The 26,195-nt window shown below is 43.3% G+C and overlaps 2 protein-coding genes and 1 pseudogene across 2 annotated transcripts; 2 read left to right on the plus strand and 1 right to left on the minus strand.

The window, feature by feature from the left end:
- Nucleotides 1–1,150: 1,150 nt before the first annotated feature.
- LOC147957203 (putative F-box protein At5g55150) lies at nucleotides 1,151–3,763 on the plus strand. The gene is made up of 2 exons (XM_087534775.1): nucleotides 1,151–1,371; nucleotides 2,348–3,763. The coding sequence occupies exon 2, from the start codon at nucleotides 2,361–2,363 to the stop codon at nucleotides 3,525–3,527; it is 1,167 nt and encodes a 388-aa protein (XP_087390901.1). The 5' UTR covers nucleotides 1,151–1,371; nucleotides 2,348–2,360; the 3' UTR covers nucleotides 3,528–3,763.
- An 854-nt stretch (nucleotides 3,764–4,617) lies between these two features.
- Nucleotides 4,618–6,309, minus strand: LOC125518150 (uncharacterized; annotated as a pseudogene).
- A 16,541-nt stretch (nucleotides 6,310–22,850) lies between these two features.
- On the plus strand, nucleotides 22,851–24,032 carry LOC147957204 (putative F-box protein At3g25750). Its single transcript, XM_087534790.1, has one exon. It carries the CDS (start codon nucleotides 22,854–22,856, stop codon nucleotides 24,030–24,032), a length of 1,179 nt encoding a protein of 392 aa, XP_087390916.1. The 5' UTR covers nucleotides 22,851–22,853.
- Nucleotides 24,033–26,195: the final 2,163 nt, after the last annotated feature.

Consider the following 26,195-nt stretch of genomic DNA (forward strand, 5'->3'; position numbering starts at 1 on the left):
TTCTTCTTAGGGATTTTGCGTAAATTCAACTCCTATATGCTTATTCTTGCATATTGTACAAAAGCACGGTTTTTGTGTAAATTGTGTGCTATGGTTTTTCATCATTTTGTGTATTAACTAATTCTTTCTCCACTTGAAAATTTTCATTTGTTGTTTTCCTTTATTTTTGTTTTATTCATCAACGGGCTGTTGTAGGATAAACAACGATGAGTAGGCTGGGCCGCTGGGGTACCAATCACATGCATAATTTGTGATGGACCATGCTTGCATGAGATACACATCAATCACATGCAACAGTGCAGCCCTGGACACCTCAATCCGGGGCGGCAAACAGTGCAGCCATCGGCACGTCAATCGGTAAAATATCTGGTGCACCGGAGCTGCACCGGTAGCACCACAAGTGCGGGTGCACCGGATATATTCCCCATGTCAATCACCTCGAGCGAGATTAATTTTTTTTTTTGTGAAACTAGTGAGATTAATTCACATGCAATAGAGCAACAGGAAAAAAATTTTACTGACCATAAATTGGTTTTCAATCGACTGATGTATAGCCTGTCCCATGATTGCTACATGGAGACCAAATATAAAGTGCGAAGAAAAAAAAATCCAATTCCAAGTATACTACTCCCTCCGTCTCAAAAATAAGCGACTGAACTTTGTACTAAAATTAATACAAAGTTGAGTCTCTTATTTTGGAACGGAGGGAGTACTTGTGTAAGCTCTGTTTTTTAAGAGCAGTGTTGTAGTCTCTCCGTGCTTGAAAAAAAAGCAAACAAATTTGGTTTCAAGTCAAACAATGGAAATTTTGATAAAGTTTATGCAAAAGAATATCAAAAACTACAAGTGTTCATGTGCCTCATAAAAAATATTCATGTGTTACAAAGATTTTTTTTAAAGAAAGAAAATAGAAAAAAGGACAAAAAGAAAAAAAAGAGAAAAAGAGAGAAGCACTAAAAGAAAACTAGAATCAAAGTAACCCGGATAAATAAAACTTGGTCAAACTTTAAAGGTTACATTTAGGAAAAACATAAATTAGAATTAATTTGAATGTAGGGAGACCATTAAGTCTTCGTTTTTTAAGTTTTTTTTTTTGAGACATGAAGGAGACTTTAAGTGTGGGCCAACGTCTAGGACTTCAACTCGTTAGCATGGGCTGCCCAAGCACGACCCAGGGTTAGCCCACACCCAGATAAGCTAGAGGAGACGACACGAGAGCTTCTGGAAGCAGCAGCACCAGAAGCAGAGACCAGTGTGAAAGCGTAAGGGAAGGCGAGGTCTGCCGGAGCCACCACCTGCCGCCGGAGAAGACGCCGGCGTTCGTCAGCCAGCCGTAGCGCCGTCATGGCCGACCTCTACCTCCTCCCCCCTGTAAGGCCTGCGCTCTCTCCCCTCCCTCCTCCCGCCTCCCTCTCTGGCCTAAGCCCTAGTTTCATTTCCCCTGAATTCTGAGTTCATCTTGGTTTCTGCCTCTAAATCCAGCCCTATCGCTTAGCACAGAACTCTGATTATCGTTACCAGGGTCACAAGATTTTGGGGCAAAATATACAGTAGGTGTGTACAGTTTAGTACCAAAACTCTGATTAGTAACAGTGGTTTTCAGAGAAGAAGAAATTTGTGTATCTCGCATACCCAATCAAGAAAAAAACTCTGATTGATACTTATAGAAGACCGGAATTTGATTTGGGCCGGTGTTTTGAGGAAAAATTAGTGTGTTTCGCGTACCACAGAACGATCTTTAGATGGAGTGGGAAGATAGAATACATTAATATGTCGGTGTACCGGGCAGTTGCATATTTGCATTACTGTCACATTTATAATCTCATGGTCTGAAGATGCATAGGTGTCTTGCGACGGAGTTTTAGCCTTTCAGGTGATGGTTTCCTGATATGTTTTTTCAGTGGAAATTAATGTTTTTTTTTCTTGTTATTGTATCAATTCTTGAACGTGAAATCCTACCGATGAGTTGGATGCTGATATGTTTTCTCTGTGAGCAAGGACCGTTACCCCATGGTCAGTCATGGTCCCTTGGTGTTTTACACTTTTTTTGGAAGTTTTTGTTTTTGCTTCTCTTTTGTAGTTTCAACAGTTTTCCCTAATGAAATCGGGGGCTTTCCTAATGAATCCCATAATATAAGGAAGAATCCACCCAAAACCAACCATTAAAATTACACATATTTTTACATGTGCATAACAAGTCTTGATACAGGGCATACATTAGACCCAAAGAACAACACATGTTTATCCATGGTTCTAACTTCTAACAGGCTATCTATGTTTTCAGTTTTCATTTCGTCATTGCCTTGTCTTTCTAATTCGTTGCCCTTCAACTTGTTATGTTTTGCAGAGAGTTTGCCATAATGCAAAGCCCTAGCAAACTGCGTGCCGCCTCTGTGTCCACACAACCTGCTCCGTCCATGCTCCGTTGTTGGGCAGACCTCCCAGATGACCCACTTCACACCGTTCTTGCTTTGTCACGATCCTTCGGTGACATTCTTGCCTTTGCTGCAACATGCCGCTCTTGGCGTGCTGCATTCTGCTCATACCCATCCAAATATACCTTCTGCTCCAAATTCCCGCCTCTCCTCGTCCAACTGAATGCCAGTGTTCAAGCTGCCAACCTTTCTTCTAACAATGGTCGTCAAGACCTGCACACATGCAAAGTCATTGATCCGACCAACAAGATAGTCCCCCTTCGCTGCCAGATTCCTCGAGAAATTTATCAGGAGATGCATTTTGCTGGCACTTCCTATGGTCAACTAATTTTTTGTCGTGGTGGACATTGTCTTGTTGTTGATGTATTCAGCGGTGCGAAGGTTTCACCTCCACGTCTCCCATTCAACGGCGAATTTGAGAGGGAGATCTACTTCAGTGGCACCCTGACAGCTCCCCTTGGATCATCCAACTCACACCTCCTTGTCAGCACTACAACATCTTTGTTTGACTGGCCGGTCAGAAGTGACTTTTGGTCTGAACTCCAACTTTCTCATGCATGGATAGAACAAATTGTGGAATTCAATGGTCAGTTCATCGCAATGGATGATTGCTATGAGATATACACTTTGCAGCTGTCGCCCCAACTTGGTCTGCAGAAGATAACAGCTGAGTTTGTCAGCGACCTGACCCCAAGCTCATATGAGAAACCTTGGCTGGTGGTCTGTGGTGACATGCTTATGATGGTTTTCTGTTTTAGCACATATGTTTCAGGCCGGACAGTATTTGTAATACACCACCTTGACATGTCAACCAAACCTGCAAAATGGGTGGAGGTAAAGCAGCTGGACAATTGGTCACTATTTGTTGGGGGTGATGTGAGGAGCCGGCCATTTTCTTGCTTGAGCCCAGAACGTTGGGGAGGAAGAAGCAAGTCGCTGTACTATGCGGGCCTTCGCTCTTTTATTGTGCATGGGGTGTGCGATGAGGAAGATCCAACTGGCAGTCCTATGATGGAATACAATAGAAGCTGGTGCCCCAATCTGCAACCCCTCTGGGTGTATCCGAGCATATTCTACTCAGATGGCGAGTGATCATCGCGTGCAACTATGGCTTGCTGCTCTACAAGACTACAAGCTCTGACGAAAATTTCCCCTTGCAGCACAGAGCATGGATTTTTGCAAGTTGGATAAGAAACAGGAGATGCCATGTAGCATTAGCACTTGCCAAATTTTACTTTGTTGTAAGAGAAGTGTAAAGCACAGAAAGATGTACTTAGTAATCAGCTTTGCTTGCACACCAATTGACTTTGTTGCCAGAAAGCATCAGATTCGCCTGCATACATCTGCTGTTGTCGTAAATCTTCTTTGACATATTGCAGTTTTGCTGAATCATAGTTGGGTCCAGAACATGCTCGGACTCTTCAGAGTCAGTCTAATTTTGCAGCATGGAAGAGGAAACCGCCGCGGCGACACCACCGGAGAAGGACTCATGAGAAGCACCGCCCGCCGCATCGCCGTTGTCTCCAAGGCAGGCTCTCTCTCCCTCCACCCTGGTAAGGTTTCACCTGTTCTCTTGGTTCATCTTGCATGTAACTGCCTCCTGCTTAGTACGCTAGATGCATCCGTATCTAGACAAATCTAAAACAACTGTGATGCAGAAACTGGCCCAACTTTAAGATGTATCATAAATTCGAGGATGAGTTTTTTAAACCATAGATTACAATATTGTATCAAATCCATTGGTGCCAGGTCATGAAACACCAAGATTGGCAACAGTAATGGGAAGTGCCACCTTTTTTTCAAAGTGGATTTGCCGGCACACAACAAAGCATTATGATACATTTTGAAACAAGAAAGAAATTAATCAAAACATCGAAACTACTTTGTGCACCACGTGCATGACCGATTTCTGCACGATGCATTATCGGATCGGATGAGGTTGTGGATGCTGCTTCCTAACACCAACAGCTTGATTAATAACATCGTGCATAAATCGGCCAGAGGACATCGTGTGTATAGCAGTGCTGATAAAACATTACGTAATACTCTGAAATAAGACAAACTTTGCCCAAACAACAAAATGTAGCAGGAATCTCAAAGCAATGTTGGACGACGGGTGCATACACGTTATATGAAGTGTGTGATAATATGTGTGATAATATCATTTCTCAACAATAATGGCTCACTGTCCAAAATCATAAACAGAGCCCCGGAGCACCCATAGGTTCTCCAGTTGACTGTAATGGCCATCATCCCCCGGCGGTCTCATTAGACTGGATGAAATGGCTCTGGTTCTGCTCGGCACTGGTTGACCAAGCTCGATCGCAGTCCAAGGTTCATCCAAACCTTCAATAGGTCTCGCAACATAAATGCAGTTGCTCTTTCCTCCCCACCTCTCGGGGCTCATGCAAGAAAATGTAGGGTTCCTCCTATCAAAGGTAATAAAGAGTGTCCAATTCTCCAACTTCTCTATCTCCACCCACTTGGCTGGTTCCGTTGACATGTCAAGGTGAAAGACTCGAAACTTCGCTTGGATGCCATATAGTTCGTCAGAGACTACCAATAGGTCAACCAGGAGAAGCCTCTCGCCACATACCACCAACCATGGCTTGAAATGGTGGCCAGTAACCATGTCCCCTCCCCTCACAACTGCTACTTCATGCATGGCAAGTTGAGGCAAAAATTGCATAATGTGGATCCTCTGAAGAAAACCGATGGCAAACATCTGACCTTTGAAGAACACGATCTGAAGGATGCAAGCACCACAAGAAGCAATTGGCTGCTCAACCCATGAGTGTGTTCCAGACTTCCACTGGACCATAGAGGTGTTCGAACAAAGGAGAGAAGACACGAGTTGGACGAATTGAGTGGAGCCGTAAGAATCCCATAATAGTAGTTCTCAAATTTGTTGCCACGTTGGAGTTTGGGAGATTTCGTTTTAGTGCCAGTGTACGCATTGACAAGTAGGCAGTGTGTCTGATCAAAGAATATAACATACCCGTATGAGGAACCTAAATAGCGCGCTGAACTTTTTGCCGCTCATCCCCGCATGATCATTTTGCGGGGCGGGTACGGGTATGGGGAATATAAGATACCCGTATGAGGAACCTAACACCCGCTGAGCATTTCGCGGGGCCAAACATCGAGGGGACAAAGCTGTCCTAGAAGGATCAACAAGCTCCCATTTGCATTGCGACAAAAGGATGCGCGTGGCACTGCGCCGCGGTCGACGAGCATAACGGGCATCAGGTTTGAGGTGGGGCGGGGGAAAGGTGGATGTATATATAGATGGAAAAGAAGAGCCCGTGGAGCGCCAAGATTTGCAGGTGCCAGCGAAGGCGAGGAAGTCATGGAATGAACTCAGGAGAACAATCACTTGGTGAAGCATGACGTCGAGGAGGTCTGTCCAATCACGGTGTTCATGCAAAGGAGGTGAGGGAGAGCCTGAAGCGGATGGCCTGCCAGCAGCAACAGCGACTTTTCTTTCAATGTGAAAAATTTAAGGTTAGTAGAGCAGAAGAAAGAATTCATACAGAAATGCTGTGTGAGGCAAACAAGAAGGACCAATTAGATTTATTGAGAAAATAATCAAGCTTCATGATTTTTAATGCCTACGACAAGCCACATCAGAGTTGAACAACGTTGAGTTCATCGTCTAGCCTTGTACTGGATCTCAGTTTGGAAAATCCATCATAATTAACTAGATAAACTTGAGATGAAATCAGAAGTACCAAACGGAGTTGGACAAAGACTCGAGCAACAAAGAAGGTGGGGTAATCAAGGGTGAACGTGCAGACCTAGTAGCGCTGAGAGCGGTGGGCAGCGCCCGCGGTGAGTGGTCGACCGGCGCTCTTCCGCGGCTGCTGCCGGCCATGGTCGCCTGTACGTACGTACCACCACTTGTAGAAAAAGGGCCATTTGTCCCGGTTCGTAAGGCCCATCTGTCCTGGTTCTGAAACCAAGACTAAAAGGTAGTTACTAATGCCCTAGGCCTTTAGTCCCGGTTCTTACACGAACTGGAACAGATGGGCCTCCACGTGGCCGCTCCGGCAAGACCAGGCAAGAGGGCCTTTGGTCCCGGTTGGTGGCACCAACCGGGACCAAAAGACATCCACGTGTCAGCAGCTGGCAGGAGTTGAGTTTTTTTTTAAAGGGGGTGGTTTAGGGGTTCTGGGGGTTAATTTAGTTTGTTAGCTAGCTAACATAGAGAATTGTCCTCTCTTATCTCCGTGCTTGGTTTACCAACGCTACTGCTATGCCTAAACATGGCTTAGATTGATGTGAAGGCAACATGTGGTTCATGTCCAAAGTAATACTAATCCTAACTTGATCAAGTTTGGATTGTACTACTTTCGACATGCACCACATGCATGTTGCCTTCACTTCAATCCAATCCATGTTCATTTCACCCACTGATATATAATAACTCTTCGTGCTCGCATCATGCATCATCATAATAACAAGTCCTACTAATCATCATCATACAACTTCTACTCGTTATTAATAACAAGTCATACGATCATTATCCTCATAGTCATCGAACCAACCCTACTTAATTGTTCTTAGCACATGATCATCAGTATTAGGTAGGACCTAAATACCCTTTTTAAGGTAAAATAGCATAAAACAATATAGACCCTGACTCTCCATTATGGAGAATGGAGATCATCCTGTCTCCAATTCTTGCGCTTCGCTTCCTTTTGCTTCCAAGAACTTCCTTACGACTGTCCATACATTTTTTCCATTTTTTGATTGGCATGTCTCCACTTCTTTTAGAAATCCGGTATGGACAGTTCAGATTCGTAGGATGACCTGGATGTATGTTCAAAACATCAAGGCTACCATTTTGATACATCAAATGAGGCACGCAATCCATCGGGATTCTCTGTTGAAAAACATAGTAATAACTTCATAGTTAGCAATGATGTACTAGTTTTAGAAGTACGCAAAAGATGCACGGATGTCGTAATAGTAAAAAAATCTTACCAGGGTATCTCCATGGTAGTTACCGTAGTTCAACATGTGCACTAGTGGCACGTATTGACCATAATGTTGAGGAGTTTGATTGTAGATATTGTAATTCTCAATATCAGTACAAAATGCAATCAGATGATTTTTCTCCTGATAAGTTAATTCGGAGCCATCCGTGTAGTGGGTTTTGTCTACCATCTTCCGCACATTCTTTGAAGAATGAGAATAAGCTGTCAATGGAAATAAGCTGTCAACTATTTTGAAATAAACAATATAAATTAGTTAATAACTATGTTTGAGAAACTCACATAGCGGTAGAATTGGAGGCGTATCAACAAGGACCCAAATGTCCATATTGTCTTGCTCGATTTTAGGATCATCAAGATCCATGGTGACAAGTATATCATCATGAAAACCATAAATCTTGCAAAGTGCTTCCTATTTTTTGCAACCAAAATGGGTTACGCTCTCAGAATTATACATTTTTACTTCGAAATCCATACCATGATGGGTCCTTAGGTGAATTTTCTGTGTTTCCATCCTTTCATGGTCTTCAAAACCCATCCTCTCCAAGACATAGCGTCTTGCATGGCATGGGATAAGCTATTCGAATTGTAAAAGATGAAAATTACACGTTGAAATAGTTGAAGTCATGCTTAATTATGAAAAAAACACTTGTCGTCGTTGCGTACCGTTTTAATATTGAAGATCTCCTCAAGCTTAATGCTGAAGCGCCGATCTTCGTCTAGGTGAGGCCTGTCGCACAGACCTCGGTTGTCGTGGCACCAGTAGCACTCCCCCGGGAGACTTTCGTCGTCCGAGTATGACATTTCCTATGTTCATAATTCAAATATTAAACTTGTACAATTAAATATATGTACTAAAAACCTAAATTAGATCATTATTATTCATCACGGGCTGACTATCGGTCTGTCGAGTCTTTTCTTGAAAACTCCCAGCTCACGTGGTGTACATATTCGACCGTCGGTGATGGCGTAGCTCCTCCTTTCATTCCCGAGTGCATTACACCAAATTGTCTAGCACACGGGAATGAAGGAGAAGCTACCGCCACGACAACAGTTGGGATTCTTCGTCCTCTCATATATATATATGGTGGAGACTCTCCCTCACTGATTCCTCTCTGACATTTGCGACCGTCGGTGATAGTAGCTCCTCCTTTCGTTCCCGAGTGCATTACACCAAATTGTCTAGCACACGGGAACGAAGGAGAAGCTACCCCCACGACAACAGTCGGGATTCTTCGTCCTCTCATATATGGTGGAGACTCGACAGACTTAAAGTCAACCCGAAATATCGTTTAATTATCTTTCTAAAAAAGGACATATCGAGAGCCTAAAATTCGCCGGAATGGAAATATACATGTTTTTATCTACATCATATGCGCATTCAAACTTGATGGCCATTACATTTCAGTGGTTGAAAATATGAGCAAAAACATTTCAAAATATCCTATAGGACTCATATTGACATGGAGATTTGGCTGGTCTCACCTCGAGGTCGGAGGGGGGTCGGTGATGGGGACGGCAGCGGGGATGATGGAGGGGGCTCCTAGATTTCTGCAAAAACAAAAACCCTATAAGCTATCAACTAATCAAATGCATACGCTTGCATAGTGCTCTCCAATTTTAGCATTCAAAGTTCCACTCTGAGCATTCAATAAGCAAAACCAAATCGTAAAATAAAGTAGTATTCCAATTAGCATGCATTCAATTATAAGCAAAACTACATCATCTCTTGCGTCCATACATCGTCGAATATTATCACTAATACACCTCGAATACTATCATACATATAGTATCGCTAATACAGCTAGAACCGTAGCGCCTGACGGGTATCGGTGCGGTCGGTGGACACCCAAAGAGAAGGAACCATCACAAGATCACTCCAGTGAGATCCTTGAAGAACCTGCCAGGTATTGTCGAACCTGCCCTCCAACGCAACCACGTAGCGACGAACGTGCTCGTCCTCCTAGCTGACACGGTGATGTACCACCTCCGCGGTGTCCGGAAGCCTCGGCATCGTCACTGGCCCATGCGACCGCCACCAAACAAGGATCGGGTCAACGACGGGCTGGCTCCTCACCAACCTACGCCCCCCGGAAGGTAGCACCTCCCAATACCAGCCCGGCGGAGCCCAGTCCCGGACATGGCCCCTCTGATGAAGCAGGCCTCCTCCGCTGAGTTGACGGCGAGGATGCGGGATAGGCATCGTCGACGTCGATGCGGGAATAATTGCTTGAACTAAAAAATAAACTAGTTCTATTAGTTTTCTTGCTAAAAATAAACTACTTCTATAGTAAAATTTATTAAATCAACTAGTTCAACTACTAAGCACTTACTATAAATAAAATAAACTAGTACTTATTAAAAATAAACTACTTCTATAGTAAAATAAAGTAGTTTTATTAAATCAACTAGTTCAACTACTAAGCACTTACTATAAATAAAATAAAGTAGTACTTACTAAAAATAAACTACTTCTATAGTAAAATAAAGTAGTTTTATTAAATCAACTAGTTCAACTACTAAGTACTTAATTACTATAAATAAAATAAAGTAGTACTTACTAAAAATAAGCTACTTCTATAGTAAAATAAACTAGTTTTATTAAATCAACTAGTTCAACTACTAAGCACTTACTAGAAATAAAATAAATTAGCTTAACTAGTTCTATTATTTATCGACCCCCCTCCCCCTCATGTCGAAATTATCGGGGAGGGGGTATATCGACAACGACATACCCAATAAAAAATAAGAAGAGGAAGAAGAAGAAAAAAAGAGGAGAAGAAGAAAGGAATAGAGGAGAAGATCGAAGAAAAAAAAGAAGAAAAAAAGAGGAGAAGAAGAAAGGAATAGAGGAGAAGAAGAAAAAATAGAATAATATATTTTCTTCTTCTTTTTTCCTCCTCTTATTTATTTCTCCACTTCTTCCTGTCCTCTTCTTCTCCTTCTTCTTCTCCTTCTTCCTCTTCTTATTTTCCTTTTTCCTCTCCTTCCTTTTCTTCTTCTTCCTTCTTCCTTCTTCCTCTTTTCTTCCTTTTCATTATTTTACTTTTTCCTCTCCGATCCACTAACCTAGAATCTACTATCCTAAATGCACTAACAGTACAACTAATAACCTAAAATGCACTAAATCAACTAACCTTAAATGTAACTTTTGCAACACAATTTTTTCTAAATATGCACATATATATATATGAACATATACATAAATTGACAACAAAAATTCTATGAACAAAAAAAATCATACGTCAATGCATACATATCCATGGATCATACATACATCCGCATATATATACATATACATACAACATACATACATCAATGAACAAAAAAGTGTATGAAAAAAAGCACCAGAGAGCAGGCCGGGGCGGCGGCGGCGGTGCGCGACAAAGCAGAGCAGGCCGGGGCGGCACGCGGCAAAGCAGAGCAGGCCGGGGCGGTGGCGGCAGCGAGCGGCAAGCAGACAAGAAGGGGCGGCGGCGCGGGGGAAGGGAGGGCTCACTGGGCGGCGACGACGAGGCACGGCAGAGGGCAGCGACGGCGAGGCCGGGGGCAGAGGGCGGCCACGTCAGGGCAGGGGTGTGATACGTCTCCAACGTATCTATAATTTTTGATTGCTTCATGCTATATTATATTCTGTTTTGGATGTTAATGAGTTTTATTTTACACTTTTATATTATTTTTGGGACTAACCTATTAAACGAAGGCCTAGCCCAGAATTGCTGTTTTTGCCTATTTCAGTGTTTCGCAGAATATCAAACGGAGTCCAAACGGAATGAAACCTTCGGGAACATTATTTTTGGAACAAACATGATCCAGGGGACTTGGACCCTACGTCAAGAAAGCAACCAGGAGGGCACGAGGTAGGGGGGCGCGCCTACCCCCCTAGGTGCGCCCTCCACCCTCGTGGGGCCCACGTTGCTCTACCGATGTACTTCTTCCTCCTATATATACCTACGTACCCCCAAACCAACAGAAGCATCCACGAAAACCTAATTCCACCGCCGCAACCTTCTGTACCTGTGAGATCCCATCTTGGGGCCTTTTCCGGCGTCCTGCCGGAGGGGGCATTGATCACGGAGGGCTTCTACATCAACACCATAGCCTCTCCATTATGTGTGAGTAGTTTACCTCAGACCTTCGGGTCCATAGTTATTAGCTAGATGGCTTCTTCTCTCTCTTTGGATCCGAATACAAAGTTCTCCACGATTCTCGTGGAGATCTATTCGATGTAATCTTCTTTTGCGGTGTGTTTGTTGGGACCGATGAATTGTGTGTTTATGATCAAGTTTATCTATGAACAATATTTGAATCTTCTCTGAATTCTTTTATGTATGATTGGTTATGTTTGCAAGTCTCTTCAAATTATCAGTTTGGTTTGGCCTACTAGATTGATCTTTCTTGCAACGGGAGAAGTGCTTAGCTTTGGGTTCAATCTTGCGGTGTCCTTTCCCAGTGACAGTAGGGGCAACAAGGCACGTATTGTATTGTTGCCATCAAGGATAACAAGATGAGGTTTATATCATATTGCATGAGTTTATCCCTTCACATCATGTCATCTTGCTTAAAGCGTTACTCCGTTCTTATGAACTTAATACTCTAGATGCATGCTGGATAGCGGTCGATGTGTGGAGTAATAGTAGTAGATGCAGGCAGGAGTCGGTCTAGTTGTCTCGGATGTGATGCCTATATACATGATCATACCTAGATATTCTCATAACTATGCTCAGTTCTATCAATTGCTCAACAGTAATTTGTTCACCCACCGTAATACTTATGCTCTCGAGAGAAGCCACTAGTGAAACCTATGGCCCCCGGGTCTATTTTCCATAATATTAATCTCCCGTCAACTAGTTAATTATTTCTGGCGCCGTTTATTTTGCTTTCTTTACTTTTAGTCTTTATCATAAAAATACCAAAAATATTATCTTATCATATCTATCAGATCTCACTTTCGTAAGTGATCGTGATGGGATTGACAACCCCTTTATCATATCTACCGATTTGGCTTATGCCATTGCACAAGTGAGACTCGGTCTGACCGAGTATTACTAATCGGTGTGACCGATTTTGGAACTTTGTGAAACCCTAGCAGTCTCGGTGCCACCGAACTGTGACTCGGTCTGACCGAGTTCACTAGTTTAGGTTCCAAAAACTGCTTCGGTATCACCGAGTTTAAAAATCGGTAGATCCGAAATGCTTTCTGTGGGAAACTAAAACTAAGTTTTTGAATCATTCTTTTGCAAAAATCTCTGCATTTTGTGAAGCTCATCCACTCTACCTCATCTATAAACTATTTACAGGGTCAGCAGTCAGCTTGTTCATCATGTCAGATCAAAGTGATAGCCAGAACATGTCAGAACAGCCAGTGCAGATGAGTGAGGGCACTAGTCCCTCCAGTTCTTCAGATGAAGGCAGCAGGAGCACCCCTAGCAACCTGCCAAAAGCTGCCACAAGACAAAGAAAGAAAAGAACCTCAGAATCAGAGGATGAGGACTATGTGGCAGAGGAGGAAGCAACTTCCAAGAAAGTTGAACTCAAGAAAGAGCATGGCTCAAGGCAAAGCACTAAACCAGGCTTAAAGGTCAAAAGGCCAGCAGGCAGGCAGCCTATGCCAAAGGCCAGAGCCTCAACAAAGATTCCAGAGAAGCCTGCACCCAAAGAGCCAGTAGCTGCTAAAGGGAAGAAGGAAAGGAAGAGAGGCAGATGGTGCAAGAAAGTTGATCCCATGGCTGAATTTGAACAACATTCTTCTGATGAGGAAGAAGAAGAAGAGGTTGCTGCACCAGCACCTAAGGCACCCAAGCTAATGGGTGATGCTATAAGATCAGGGGAAACTGCATCTAAGCCCAAGGAAGCACCTAAAGCTGCATCAAAGGCCAAGACAGCTCCAAAGAGGAATACCAGGAGCATCCCAGCTGCTGAGAAGAACAAGGCCCCAGTGCCTGACATTGCAGAAGAAGAGGAAGGCCAAGTTCTGAGAAAGTTGAAGCCCAAGATCCCAGACCACAATGATGCTCATCCTGTGGCTGAGGATATGAAGATCAGAAGAGACTCTGGGCTTAGAAAATGGAGAGCAGAGGATCCCTATGCTACCAGGAGGAGGACTGCTGTTGACTACAGGTTCCACACTAAGGAACAGCAGGACTTCTATGAGACAGTCTTATTGGACAAGAAGCCAATCGTGTGTGATATGAGATGGGTCGACTGGGAATACATCAAAGACAATGAAGAGCACTACCCTGGAGTGCAAGACAGCTTCAAGGCATGTGGAGTAGCTGACTTTGTTGGGCAAAAGCTCACAAAGTGGAATGAAGAGTTGATCATGCAGTTTTACTCCACAGCACATTTTTATCCAGATGGCAGAATTGTATGGATGTCTGAAGGTACGAGGTACCAATCAACAGTTGCTGAGTGGGCACAGCTTATCAATGCCCCAGAGGAAAATGAGGATGACTTGGACATATATGCCAAGAAGAAGATGGACCACAACTCCATGTCTAACATGTACAAAGAGATCCCAAACAAGGCACTTGACACTTTCAAGTTTGGATCTGTACACTATCTTCTGTCAGGGCTGCCTACCATAAACTGGATACTGAGGCACACCTTGTTGCCCAAGTCAGGTGATCACAAGATGATCAGAGGTCATGCAATCAACTTGCTTCATATCTTTGATGTGCCACAGAAATTCAAAGTCATGAGCCTTATGATAGAAACGATTAAGAGGACTGCAGCAGACTAGAAGAGGAGCTGTGGATATGCCCCTCAGATCCAGGAGCTGATCAACTCCAAGATGGGCACAGGCATATATCTTTTGGATAAGGAACATCTGCCTATTCATCCTGATTTTGAAGATAATGAAGTTGTGATGAACAAGGATGAACCATCTTCAGCCCATGCACAAGCACAGAAGGAGAAGGCAAGGAAGGAGAAAGCTGCAAAGATGCCAACTCAAGAGGAGGCATCTGAATACTTCTTGAAAACCAAGCAAGAGCAGCTCAGTTACATGATTGCATCCACCCTGAGGATAGAGAAAGGACTGGCCACCCTCAATCAGAATTAGGAGAGCTTAGAGAGGATCGTAGAACAAAAGTTCTATGACTTGGATGTCAAAGTGACAGAGATTCAGTCTGCAGTGGAGCAGCTTCAAGATGACATGCAGGAGAGGAAAGGGAAGACTACCACTGATGCATTTGCTAGAGTGCCACGAGCTCAGAGGTCCAGTGCAGTGCCAGTTCCTGACACAAGAGCCACCGCCTCAGCTCCAGCCACAGCACCAGCCCAACCAGCTCCAGCATCTACTTCAGCTCCAGCTCCAACCACGTCTACGGAAGCCTTCGTCCTTGGAGTGATCCAGACTCCACCACCACCAGAAGATCAAGCCTGAGTGTCGATTTAGCACTATGCATTTTCTAGGAACTTTTTGGTAACTTGTTGCCAAAGGGGGAGAAAAATGTATAGATCATAGGCTTCGAGAGAGAGAGTGTTGTTTTTTTTCTCTCTTGCTTTATTTGGTGGTTTTTCAAACATTGTTTGCTTTTGGTTGAGATACTTTGATATGCTTGTGAGACATTGATGATCATGTGTTTGATCATAAGCTACACTTATGCATGCTTGATATATCTTATCTATCTTATGTGATCATTCACTTTTCCTTGGTGATGAGTGCATGTATTTCATTATTATCATTTTGAGCGCTCCACCAAGATGTATGTGACATGGAAGAGTAACCCATAATTCTAACTCTTTGTGCATTTGCAGTCCAAAGCAAATTTTAAATATGCACAAATTTAGGGGGAGCTCTTACTTATCACATACTTCTCAAAGCGACGATATAATTCATTCTTATTATCATTTGTCGAAACTTTGATCTATATGTTGTCATCAATTACCAAAAGGGGGGAGATTGAAAGTGCAACTATCCCTAGGTGGTTTTGGTAATTCATAACAACATATAGCTCATTGAGCTAATGCTATTCCAAGACAATTATTTCAGGAAAGCTCAATGATTGGCATGGCATGGATGGTGAAAGTGGAACCCTCAAAATGCTAAGGACAAAGGATTGGCTCAAGCTCAAAAGCTCAAGACTCTTCATTTTACATTTTAGTGATCCAAGATCACATTGAGTCCATAGGAAAAGCCAATACTATCAAGGAGGGATGAGGTGTTGCATAATGAGCCTTTTGCTTCATGTGCTTAATGATATGCTCCAAAATCCTCAGCTACTTTCCCATATCCTCATATGACCTAAACCCTAAACCAAACTCGGTCCTACCGATTCTTTCTATCCGGCGCCACCGAGTTTCACATGTCATAAGCCACTGCCAAACCCTAGCAAATTGGTTCTACCGATAGGGATCTCGGTCTCACCGAGATGGGATTGCAATCTCTCTGTTTCCTTTTCGTAACTTTTCAGTCACACCGAAAGAGCAGATCGGTCCCACCGAGATTGCAATGTAAACTCTCTGTTTCCCTTTTGTAACTTTTCGGTCTCACCGAAAGAGCAAATCGGTCCCACCGAGTTTACCTGACCAACTCTCTGGTTAGCTAATTACCAAATCGGTCTCACCGAGTTTGTGTAATCGGTCTCACCGAGATTACGTTATGCCCAAACCCTAACCATATCGGTCCTACCGAGTTGCATGTCAGTCCCACCGAAAATCTCTAACGGTCACTAGGTTTACTATTTCGGTCCGACCGAGTTTGTTGATTCGGTCCCACCGAGATTGGTAAATTGTGTGTAACGGTTGGATTTTGTGTGGAGGCTATATATACCCCTCCACCTCCTCTTCATTCGTGGAGAGAGCCATCAGAACACATCTACACTTCCAACTCATATGTTCTGAGAGAGAACTTCCTACCCTTGTGTTGAGGCCAAGATATTCCATTCCGACCACATGAATCTTGATCTCTAGCCTTCCCCAAGTTGCTTTCCACTCAAATCTTCTTTCCACCAAATTCAAATCCTGTGAGAGAGAGTTGAGTGTTGGGGAGACTATCATTTGAAGCACAAGAGCAAGGAGTTCATCATCAACACACCATTTGTTACTTCTTGGAAAGTGGTGTCTCCTAGATTGGCTAGGTGTCACTTGGGAGCCTCCGACAAGATTGTGGACTTGAACCAAGGAGTTTGTAAGGGCAAGGAGATCGCCTACTTCGTGAAGATCTACCGCTAGTGAGGCAAGTCCTTCGTGGGTGATGGCCATGGTGGGATAGACAAGGTTGCTTCTTCGTGGACCCTTCGTGGGTGGAGCCCTCCGTGGACTCGCGCAACCGTTACCCTTCGTGGGTTGAGGTCTCCATCAACATGGATGTAGGATAGCACCACCTATCCGAACCACGGGAAAAACATCCGTGTCTCCAATTGCGTTTGAATTCTCCAAACCCTTCCCTTTACATTCTTGCAAGTTGCATGCTTTACTTTCCGCTGCCTATATACTCTTTGCATGCTTGCTTGAATTGTGTGATGATTGCTTGACTTGTTCTAAAGTTGCTAAAATCTGCCAAGAACTAAAATTGGGAAAAGGTTAAGTTTTTATTTGGTCAAGTAGTCTAATCACCCCCCCTCTAGACGTACTTCCTATCCTACAGTTTTTCAATCAATTGGCCCTCGATAAAGCAACGGTCACCTGCTACTGTCTATAAGTACTACTACTTCTGTCATTAAGTCTCTCTATATAGCTCAGCTCTTTCATTGCATGTATTTATAATTATCCTCACTATATTATGCAGATTGAAGATCGCCGAATTGAAGAAAAGACAAATCGGTGATATTGGGTTCGTTAACACAAATCTCATAGATGCAGTTCAGGTTAAACATCATGCCGCACAAACCGAGGCCAGCTTGCTACGATCATTCCAAATAAATGAACACAAAGATATAATACTCTTTCCTTACAACTTCAAGTGAGTGCTGTCTTGTGCATATTCGGTTTCCCTTATATATTAGTCCAGGTTATAGTAATGTAATTGATGAGTTATGCATGCGTGTGCAGTTTCCACTATATTCTCCTGGAGATTAGGCTTGAGCAGGGAGTAGTAACTGTCTTGGACTCGAGACGAAAAGATCCCCAGGAGTATGCGGACATGACTGCAATCCTCGAGAAGTAAGTTAAATCGATCATTATCCACCATATCAGCAAATTTGTTCATTTCCTGATATCAAGTAATTGTTTTCTTTTGTCTGGCAGGGTTTGGAGAAAATTCACCACAAAATCCTCGGGACTGCCGAAGTAGCTGCAATTTAGATACCCGAAAGTAAGTACTATAGTACCATGTTCCGCGCGTCTCCTAGCTATTGATTCAAGCACTAGTTTCATCAATACCATTTGGCATTCTTGCTTATCTGTTTGATTGACCTCTATTTCTTGTAAAGTGGTTGTGGCAGGAGCAAGGGAATGATTTCTGTGGATACTACGTTTGCGAGTCCATCCGCCACACGACCTGTGAGCGGGGCTACTCTGACAAACAATATGAAGTGCGTAAGAAATAATATTCACAATTTTTTTTTATTACCATCATTTGTGTTGAGTTTCATTCATTCATATATATATGTATTGACCCCTTCTTCAAATTAGATGTTTCGGCAGCAGGATGAACTCCTAGAACCAGATCGCATGCGAGCAATTCAAGAGGAATTGGCGGCATTCTTTCTTGACCACGTGATCGCTGAAGACGGAGAATACTATGTGGACCATGCGTCCATAATGTAGGAGATTATATTTGTAAAAGATAATTATTGTATATATGTAGCCGGTAGTGTCGGACGATAGATATACGAGAACTTGTTGTTCGACCAATCTCTCGGAGAAGGAGAGGTGGTCGATATCACTTCTCTCTGTATGCATATATGTTCATGACGATCTTCTGTTTCCTTCGTTTGCTTACTACCTAGTTAGCGTGCCTAGTCCTCTCTATACGTATGTATAGTACGTAGCGTCGACCAAGCACGGACATAAGAGAAGACACTTCTCTCTATTAATTAGCTATCTAACACAATATATGAAATACCTAAATTAACCCCCCAAAACCCCCAACCCCCCCCCTTTAAAAAAAACCAAAAACCCCAGCCACAGAAATGCTGACGCGTGGAGGTCTATTGGTCCCGGTTGGTGCCACCAACCGGGACCAAAGGCCCTCCTGCCTGGGCTCGGCGCACAGGCCACGTGGAGGCCCATCTGTCCCGGTTCTGGTTTGAACCGGGACTAAAGGGTGAGGGTATTAGTAACGACCCTTTAGTCCCGGTTCGGGAACCGGGACTAAAGGCCCTTATGAACCGGGACAAAAGGCCGGTTTTCTACTAGTGTAAATGCATGACGCAATAGCAGACTGCGTTTTTATCACCTGCTCCCGCGAATGCCAATTTTAATTGATCAACTACAAACTGGCATACATTGGTCTTTGTTATCGCATCCACATGCATCACAGCAGGAAAACACCGTGGGGATATGTTCAAACTTGTGGTAGGAGCAAGGAAACAGGAGAAGGCGACCGCCAACCAAGCACGCAAGAAATTGTTATCTGCTGCACCATCCATTTCCTTAATCATTTTGCACCAAGATGTTTGTGTTGGTGAGCCTTTGGTATTGATCTTGAAGATTGTGTACATTTTGGATGTGTAATCTGCTCTATTCTCATAGCAAACCTTCCTCCCCCTGTTTGGCAGACCCCATATCCTGTGAACACTTGCTGCATCTACTGGAATCTTGCCCCTCTCTGGGATGACAAGTTGGGAAATTTCAGGGTCGTAATGCTTCATAACCCACTGACTCAAGTCTCCTGGCATGCTACATGTTGCAATATGCAACAGACCTCCAAACTCTATTCGAATTACCTCATCCTTCTGACATTGCACTAGATCTTTGCTTGAACAACCTTGCTGGTGATGCCCTATTCCTACGACCCTACAAGCAAGAAATATGGGCTAAGTCTAATCTCTGTGTGACAAAAATTAGCAAGTATCAAAATTGTTTCGTCCCATCCAGAAGAGTATAATTTTTTCTTATAACTTCAACATGCTCAATAGTGCTAGTGGCCTTGCTTACACACGATGATTAAACAGCTAGTCCAAAAAAACATACACTCATTACTCAAAATTGGCACAATCATCACTCAACTTCGAAAAGAACACATAAATCATACAGCCTTAAAAATGTAGTCTGGAAATGACAAATCATGATGCGTAAATACCTCATTTCCGCCTGTTCTCTAGCGTTTTGGCTTCGATTCCTCCTCTTGTGTGACATCCTTGCCTTCTAAATCATCATCTTGTGCACTGGCGTTGCTAGCTATGTCTGACGGGCGCTTCCCACGTCAAATTATTTCTTTAGTGCGCCTACGCTTGTAGCCAATCTTTGTTGGGTTCTGTTGCTCTGATGAGTGTGCCTGCATTGGGGGAAAATGAGTTCATCTGTTTCGCATTGAAAAAAGCAGAAAAAACTCAAACATGGCAACAGCACCACCGCCACCCCGTGCCACACTCAAGCTCTTACCTCTGTTTCTCGTACACCATCTGGGTTTGCTTGTAAATCCTGACCATCACTTTTGTTCCTTGCCTCGGACATTTTCGACACTGCAAACACATAGTACGATATTTTCAGGTTACAGAAAAAAAGAACTTTACTACTTGTAACACTATAGGTTGCTAGCAAAACATGAAAAAAAGGCATTTCCTAGAGCTTGCTGATGAACCATTATAGCAATGCATGAAACGAACACACACAACTCCTGATGAAAGGCAACTGTGGTTCGTAGTCACGCGCAACTTGTATACTGATTTCTGGCAAGTTATTAAGAAAAATAACCTCAAAAATCTACATGGTACTAGCAACTATGAAAAAAAACAAGTCCAGGCAATTTCTGTTTCAAACACCGACATTGCTAAGGCAACTCCTTCACAAAAAAATCGAAGCAACTCAGCGAAACGCCCTACTACTCGTAGATCAGACAGCTCTTCGTTTCGGCAACTCATCCAGAATCAATCAAGCAACTCCCACACAATGTCAAAGCAAAAAAAATCGGCGAACACCCTGAAACTGATCAGACAGTTCTAAGTTTCGGCAACTCAATCAACGTTGATCAGGCTACTCCCACACAATATCGAAGCAACACGGTGGACGCCCCCTACGACTAGTACAAAATACAGCTCTAATTCACCAACTCATCCAGCTTCAATCAGGCAACTCCTACACAATATCGAAGCAACTCCACAAAAAATCCCAAAAACATACACATGAACTGCCAAGCAAATCCCCATACCTGTCCATCCCCATCTCAGACCAAACAAATCTAACAACACACCACCAACCACCAATATCCTCAGGACATCCCCACGGCATGAATCCCCACCACGAGGAACCGCGATTCGTCCCTGCCGTGAAACGTGAAGCAAACCACTACCATCTATAAACGCGTGATTACATCCATCTCCCTGCTCGCATGAATCCCAATCCCCCCGCAACATCGAGTACCTAGATCCATACCGCGGGAGCAGAAAAAACGGTGGTGATGGGTCCATCTGGTGCTTACCTCGGGATTCCAGAAGAACGACTCGGCCGCCGAACACGTAGCGCCGCCGGCGACCTTCACCGCGCGCCCCTTTTGCCCTTCGGTGCCGAGATTGGCCCCGTTCCGCCTTATTCTGCGGGGCTCGTGCGCACCACCGCGCCCTCGCGCAGCTCTGCCGCTCAAACACAGCCACAACGCATACCGCCACCGCGCACGTCCTCCGCTCTCCGGCAACCGTCAGGGGGGGGGAGGGGAGGGGGGCGGTCGAACTTGCGAGAATGGCGACGAGGAGGGAGAGGATTGGGTTGGGGAATAGAGAGCGGAGAGAACCGTGGAATAGCGGTGCCTAGCAGTTTCGAAATCTGCGCCAACGGTAGGACGTGGGGGTAGTGGTGGGCCCTGCCAGGTGAACAGTTGTCCTGGTGAAGCCACGAAACGTCCATCCCAACAGGAAAAAACCTGGCCTCGACCGCGCAGGCGCGGACGCGATCCGACGGTTCTCAAGGGTGTGTGCTCGAACGTGACAACCAGCATCCATGCACTTTTTAGCATTTAGGATATTTTTTATGGGTGTTACCACGTTTACTAGGAAAGGAGTCAGCAGGGGCCGCTGTTCTGCTATGCTCTGTTTTTTCAGCCGGGCCGAACACAAAAAGTTCAGTGGCGAGAAGAATCCCATATGGGGCTGATAATAAAAGGAAAAAGAGAAAAAAAGAAGCCCATATCGGGCCAGGTCGGAGAGAGAGATAGCGCGGCGACACCGCCGGAGAAGACGCCGCCGGCACCAGACTTCCACCGCCTTGTCATCTCCGACCGCCTGCATCCCATCCTGCTCTACAAGGTCTGGTTTGTTCCGCCCCCTCCCTTCTCCCTCTCTCCCTCATCTCATGAGTGGAACCCCAGTTTTCTTCAATCTCTCCTGTGCCTATCGCTGTAGCCTGTACTGTAGGTGCGTCGTGGTTCCTCTTCCTCCCAAGTATCAGAACCCTATATAAATCACCAGATTTGGTGGTTCTGAGGAGAAACTGGTTTGGGTGATTTGCAAACTGGACAAGAGGATTACAACTGCCTAAGTCTCTGTAAGAATTTTAGCCCGCGTATCCGCACCGCCACCTGTATTGGGCATCAACAGAGCTAGGACTGCACCTGTTCTATATTCGTGGCACCATTTTAGTATCATCATCTTAAGATACAGATAGATGGTCTCACTGTCATGAACACGTTTTAACTTCAGTGGAGCATTTGCAATGGAAGTTCATTTTCTATTTCCTGATATAACTCTGCCGAGAATCAAATTCCTCGTCTGTCCAAGTGTTTTAACAATGTTTGTACATGTAACTAGTAAGATGCCAAGTGTAACAATGTTTTACATGTAACAAGTAAGTCATATACATGATATAGTCTGAGTCGTCCGTGCAGAAATTATCTCGAGTCTGCAAGTGGACAGGGGGATTAGAAGTTTAGAACTGCCTAAGTCGTTCAACTACACTAGAAGAATTTCAGCATATCCCCGTGTCGGTTATCGACAGGGCTAGAATGGCAGTTGTTCTGTTCGGTCTATGCACCAAGCAGAAAAAAAGGTAGTAACTTGCGGCACTGTTATTATCATCTTCTATATATTGATGAGTCTCATTATCATGTAGAAATCAGTTCATCTTGTCTTCATATAACACTGCAGAATCAACTGAATCAAATTCTTTGTCCGTGCAAGTGTTTAGCAAAATTTTCTTACATGTTACTGTGTGAGTCATATACAAGATATGAAGAATATTTAAATGTGCTTATCCATTCTACTAGCATGCTACCTACAATTCCCATTTAGTCAACTCGTTTTGTTTCTAGCCTGTCATTTATTTATCAACTCATATTATCTCTAACCTTTCATATATTGTGTTTTGTAGAGAGTTTACCACGATGCAAAGCTCGAGCAAATTGTCTGGCCCCTTTGTTTCTACTCCCTCTGGTGTGTCGGGGCTCCAAGGTTGGACTGACATTCCAGTTGACCTGTTGCATTCCATCGTTCCTCTGTTGCGATCATATGTCGACCTATTTGTGTTCGTTAGCACATGTCGTTCTTGGCGTGTTGCTTTCTTGTCATACCCATCCAAATCAACCTTATGCACGGTACTCCCGCCTCTCCTTGTCCAACCCAATCTCCTTGACCTATCTCGCCATCTCCCTTCTAGCAATGGTCGCCATGAGCTACGCAATTGTAAGCTCATCGATCTAGCCAAGCAGAACATATCCCATTGCTGCCAGATTCCTCGAAAGACTTTTGAGAACATGTGGTTTGTTGGCTCTTCCTATGGGCATCTCATCTGCTGCCTCAAAGGGAATTTATTTATTGTTGATGTGTTCACTGGTGTCGAATTTTCACCTCCATCTCTTCCATTGAGTTGCGACTTTGACTTCTACTACTATGGCACTCTGACAGCGCGCCCTGCATCACCAAACTGCCATCTACTTGTCAGCACCCATCACTCCCTGTTTGATTGGCCCATTGGAAGTGACTCTTGGTCTCAACTCAACCTTCCCTATTCACGCATAGATCAGATTGTGGAATTCACCGGTCAGTTCATCGCACTGGATTGCCATTGGAGGATCCACATTCTGAAGTTGGCCCCCCAGCTTGGTCTGGAGCAGATAACAACCAGCAGGTTTTTCGACGGCATGGCCAAATGCCCACAAAGCCGATGGCTAGTAGTATGTGGTGACATGCTTCTCATCGTTGGCCATTACGAGAGCTTGATGTCATCTAAAGCACCAGTCCTATATAAACCATACCGTCTTGATATGTCGACCAGACCTGCAAAATGGGTGGAGGTGAAGAAGCTGGACAACTGGGCACTCTTTGTAGGGCGTGATTTCAGGAGCCCGTCGTTTTCTTGCTCGAGCCCGGAACAATGGGGAGGGTGGAGTAACCGGCTATACTACGCCCATAACTTTCAGCCTTTGACCATACATGGGTTGGGTGACGATGCAGAGGCTGTGTGGGATCCTTCCAATGACCCCAATCTTTTCTATGGGAGGAAGAGGTACAAGAAGGTGCAGGCCTTCTGGGTGTATCCGAGCATGTTCAGTTCCGATGGCTAGTGATCGTCAGTGTGCAACTACGGCTTGCTGCTCTACAATCTTCTTCTGAAAAACATTAAAGACGTCTACAGCTTTGGATGGGTGATTTTCATGGTGGAAGGAGGGCCAAAGATTTTTGCTGTTAGTTCCATCCTTCTGTTTTCAGAACACTGTGGGAGACTTTTACTCAAGATTTTTCAGTTAGTTTGCCATTCCGTTTTCTGTTTAATCTTTACATTACAATAGACGAATATGTAATACGTTTTGCATTAAGAAAAGTACCACGTTTTGCTTATTTGTGCTGGAATAGGTAGGTTTCTAGCCGCTTAGTTCAGCATGCACGGAAGTGCTTAGACCTTAGAAAGAGGTGTGTGTTCCTTTTATCAGTTATTAGGTGTGCTGTTTAACTATTTGCTGGAACTCACAAGTTTCAGGTGTAGCTTTGCCTCAAGAGGAATAGTGGGGCCTTGTGAATTAATCAAGGGATCCCATTAGGCAGTGTATGAGAAAGGGATTCTTCTTCAGGTGCACGCTTTGGTTTCAGATTGCGTGCATCGAAATGGCCGCGTACTTGTAGTAGAAAAATGCACTCCTGAGAGCACATATGTATCTAATCAGATGCTTGGGCGGAGTATATTCATCGGGAATATTTTCTCTGATTGCTAAATGGATGAAATTCAAGTTCGCACCAGATTTTGCTTGGTCGTAATATAGGAAGGTGAAGAGCACCAAATATACTCCTGAGAACATCAGATGCGTACGCTCTTGTGTTGTTGATTGACAGCTCTTCCTCCTGTGTCCTGTATCTTCAGTTTCATCTTATGTTCAGAGAATAGCCTACATGAACATATGGCGTCGGCAGAGCTCCCGATGGAGAAAAAATGTTTTTCCTCACGAATGATCTTGGGACGATAGAATTTGTTTTTTGTACAAAAAAAATTAGTCCAACGAGAATTATGTTGCAGTATTAAAGCTGCAGTTTTCATCCCTCAAGCTTTGTTCCTAGTCGCCTACAGCTTTAGGAATCCCAAAAATTGCTCAGTTTAGTTATATGCAAGTCGCCTGAAAATTAATTTTGGGTCAGTTGATTTTTGAGCTGTTCATTTCTGCTTTAAGATTTGTGTATCTATTTTTTCTGGGATGGTCTGTGCGTTGTTTTGGGCTGTTTTTTTGACTGACCTCATATTTCCGTCAGTCAGTTTGTTAATGGGCCAAAGCCCATTACTGTGAGACATAGCCTTCCTCTCTTCCCCTTTGTTGTTTCTGTTTTTATGCTTTTTTTTGCTTTTGTTTTTTGCTTTCTTTATTATTTCTTTATTTTTATTTTATATTTATGGAATGTAAATAAGTATTTTTTTTAGTTTTTTATATAATTTATTTCTTCTGTAAGGGTAATACCAATACCACTAATTCATTACTTCTTAGTAACATCTTCTTTTGCAAAATTTCACTATTACGTGTCTATGCTTTCATATTATAAAAAAGCATAATTTTTGTTTAAATTATGTGCACATTTTGTTATTTTTATTGTTTTCACTTTATTTCTTCATAGTGGGTAATACTAATATCACTAATTCATTCCTTCTTAGAAGATATTTTTTAATTTTTGTGTGTTTAAGTATACATGCAGGTACTAATAATATGTGCGTATATTATCGTAGAATGTGAAAAGTGCACTATTATATGCTTATTCTTGCATATTCCGAAATGTGCAATTTTAGTGTAAAGTTGTGTGCAAGTTTTGAAAGTTTTTTGTTCTTCTTAAAGGTTCATTACTTCTTAGAAAACTTCATTATCTTGTTTTTTTTTCTTTTGATAGGGTAATACAAACTCCACTAATTCATTCTTCCTTGGAAAAACTTTATTTTTTATTTTGTTTTACTTTTAGTTTTCATTTCATTTCATTTTCTTTTCTAATGGTAGTACAAGTGGCACTAACCCTTTACTTCTTAGAAAAGATTGTTTTCTGAAACTTTCACTATTATATGTTTGTTTTTTCAAAACTTGTGTGCAAATTTTTTTAATACTTGTTTTATTTTATTTTATTTTTTCTTAAAAGGGTAATACCAATTTCTTCTTAGGGATTTTGCGTAAATTCAACTCCTATATGCTTATTCTTGCATATTGTACAAAAGCACGGTTTTTGTGTAAATTGTGTGCTATGGTTTTTCATCATTTTGTGTA

This window comes from Triticum urartu, chromosome 7A (assembly GCF_056163025.1).
Source record: "Triticum urartu cultivar PI428250 chromosome 7A, HENAU_Tu73, whole genome shotgun sequence".
In the NCBI taxonomy this organism is placed as follows: domain Eukaryota; kingdom Viridiplantae; phylum Streptophyta; class Magnoliopsida; order Poales; family Poaceae; genus Triticum; species Triticum urartu.

Bases quoted from the DNA above. Each gene is read 5' to 3' on its own strand.
- LOC147957203 (XM_087534775.1), top strand. From the start codon at position 2,361: ATGCAAAGCCCTAGCAAACTGCGTGCCGCCTCTGTGTCCACACAACCT.
- LOC147957204 (XM_087534790.1), top strand. From the start codon at position 22,854: ATGCAAAGCTCGAGCAAATTGTCTGGCCCCTTTGTTTCTACTCCCTCT.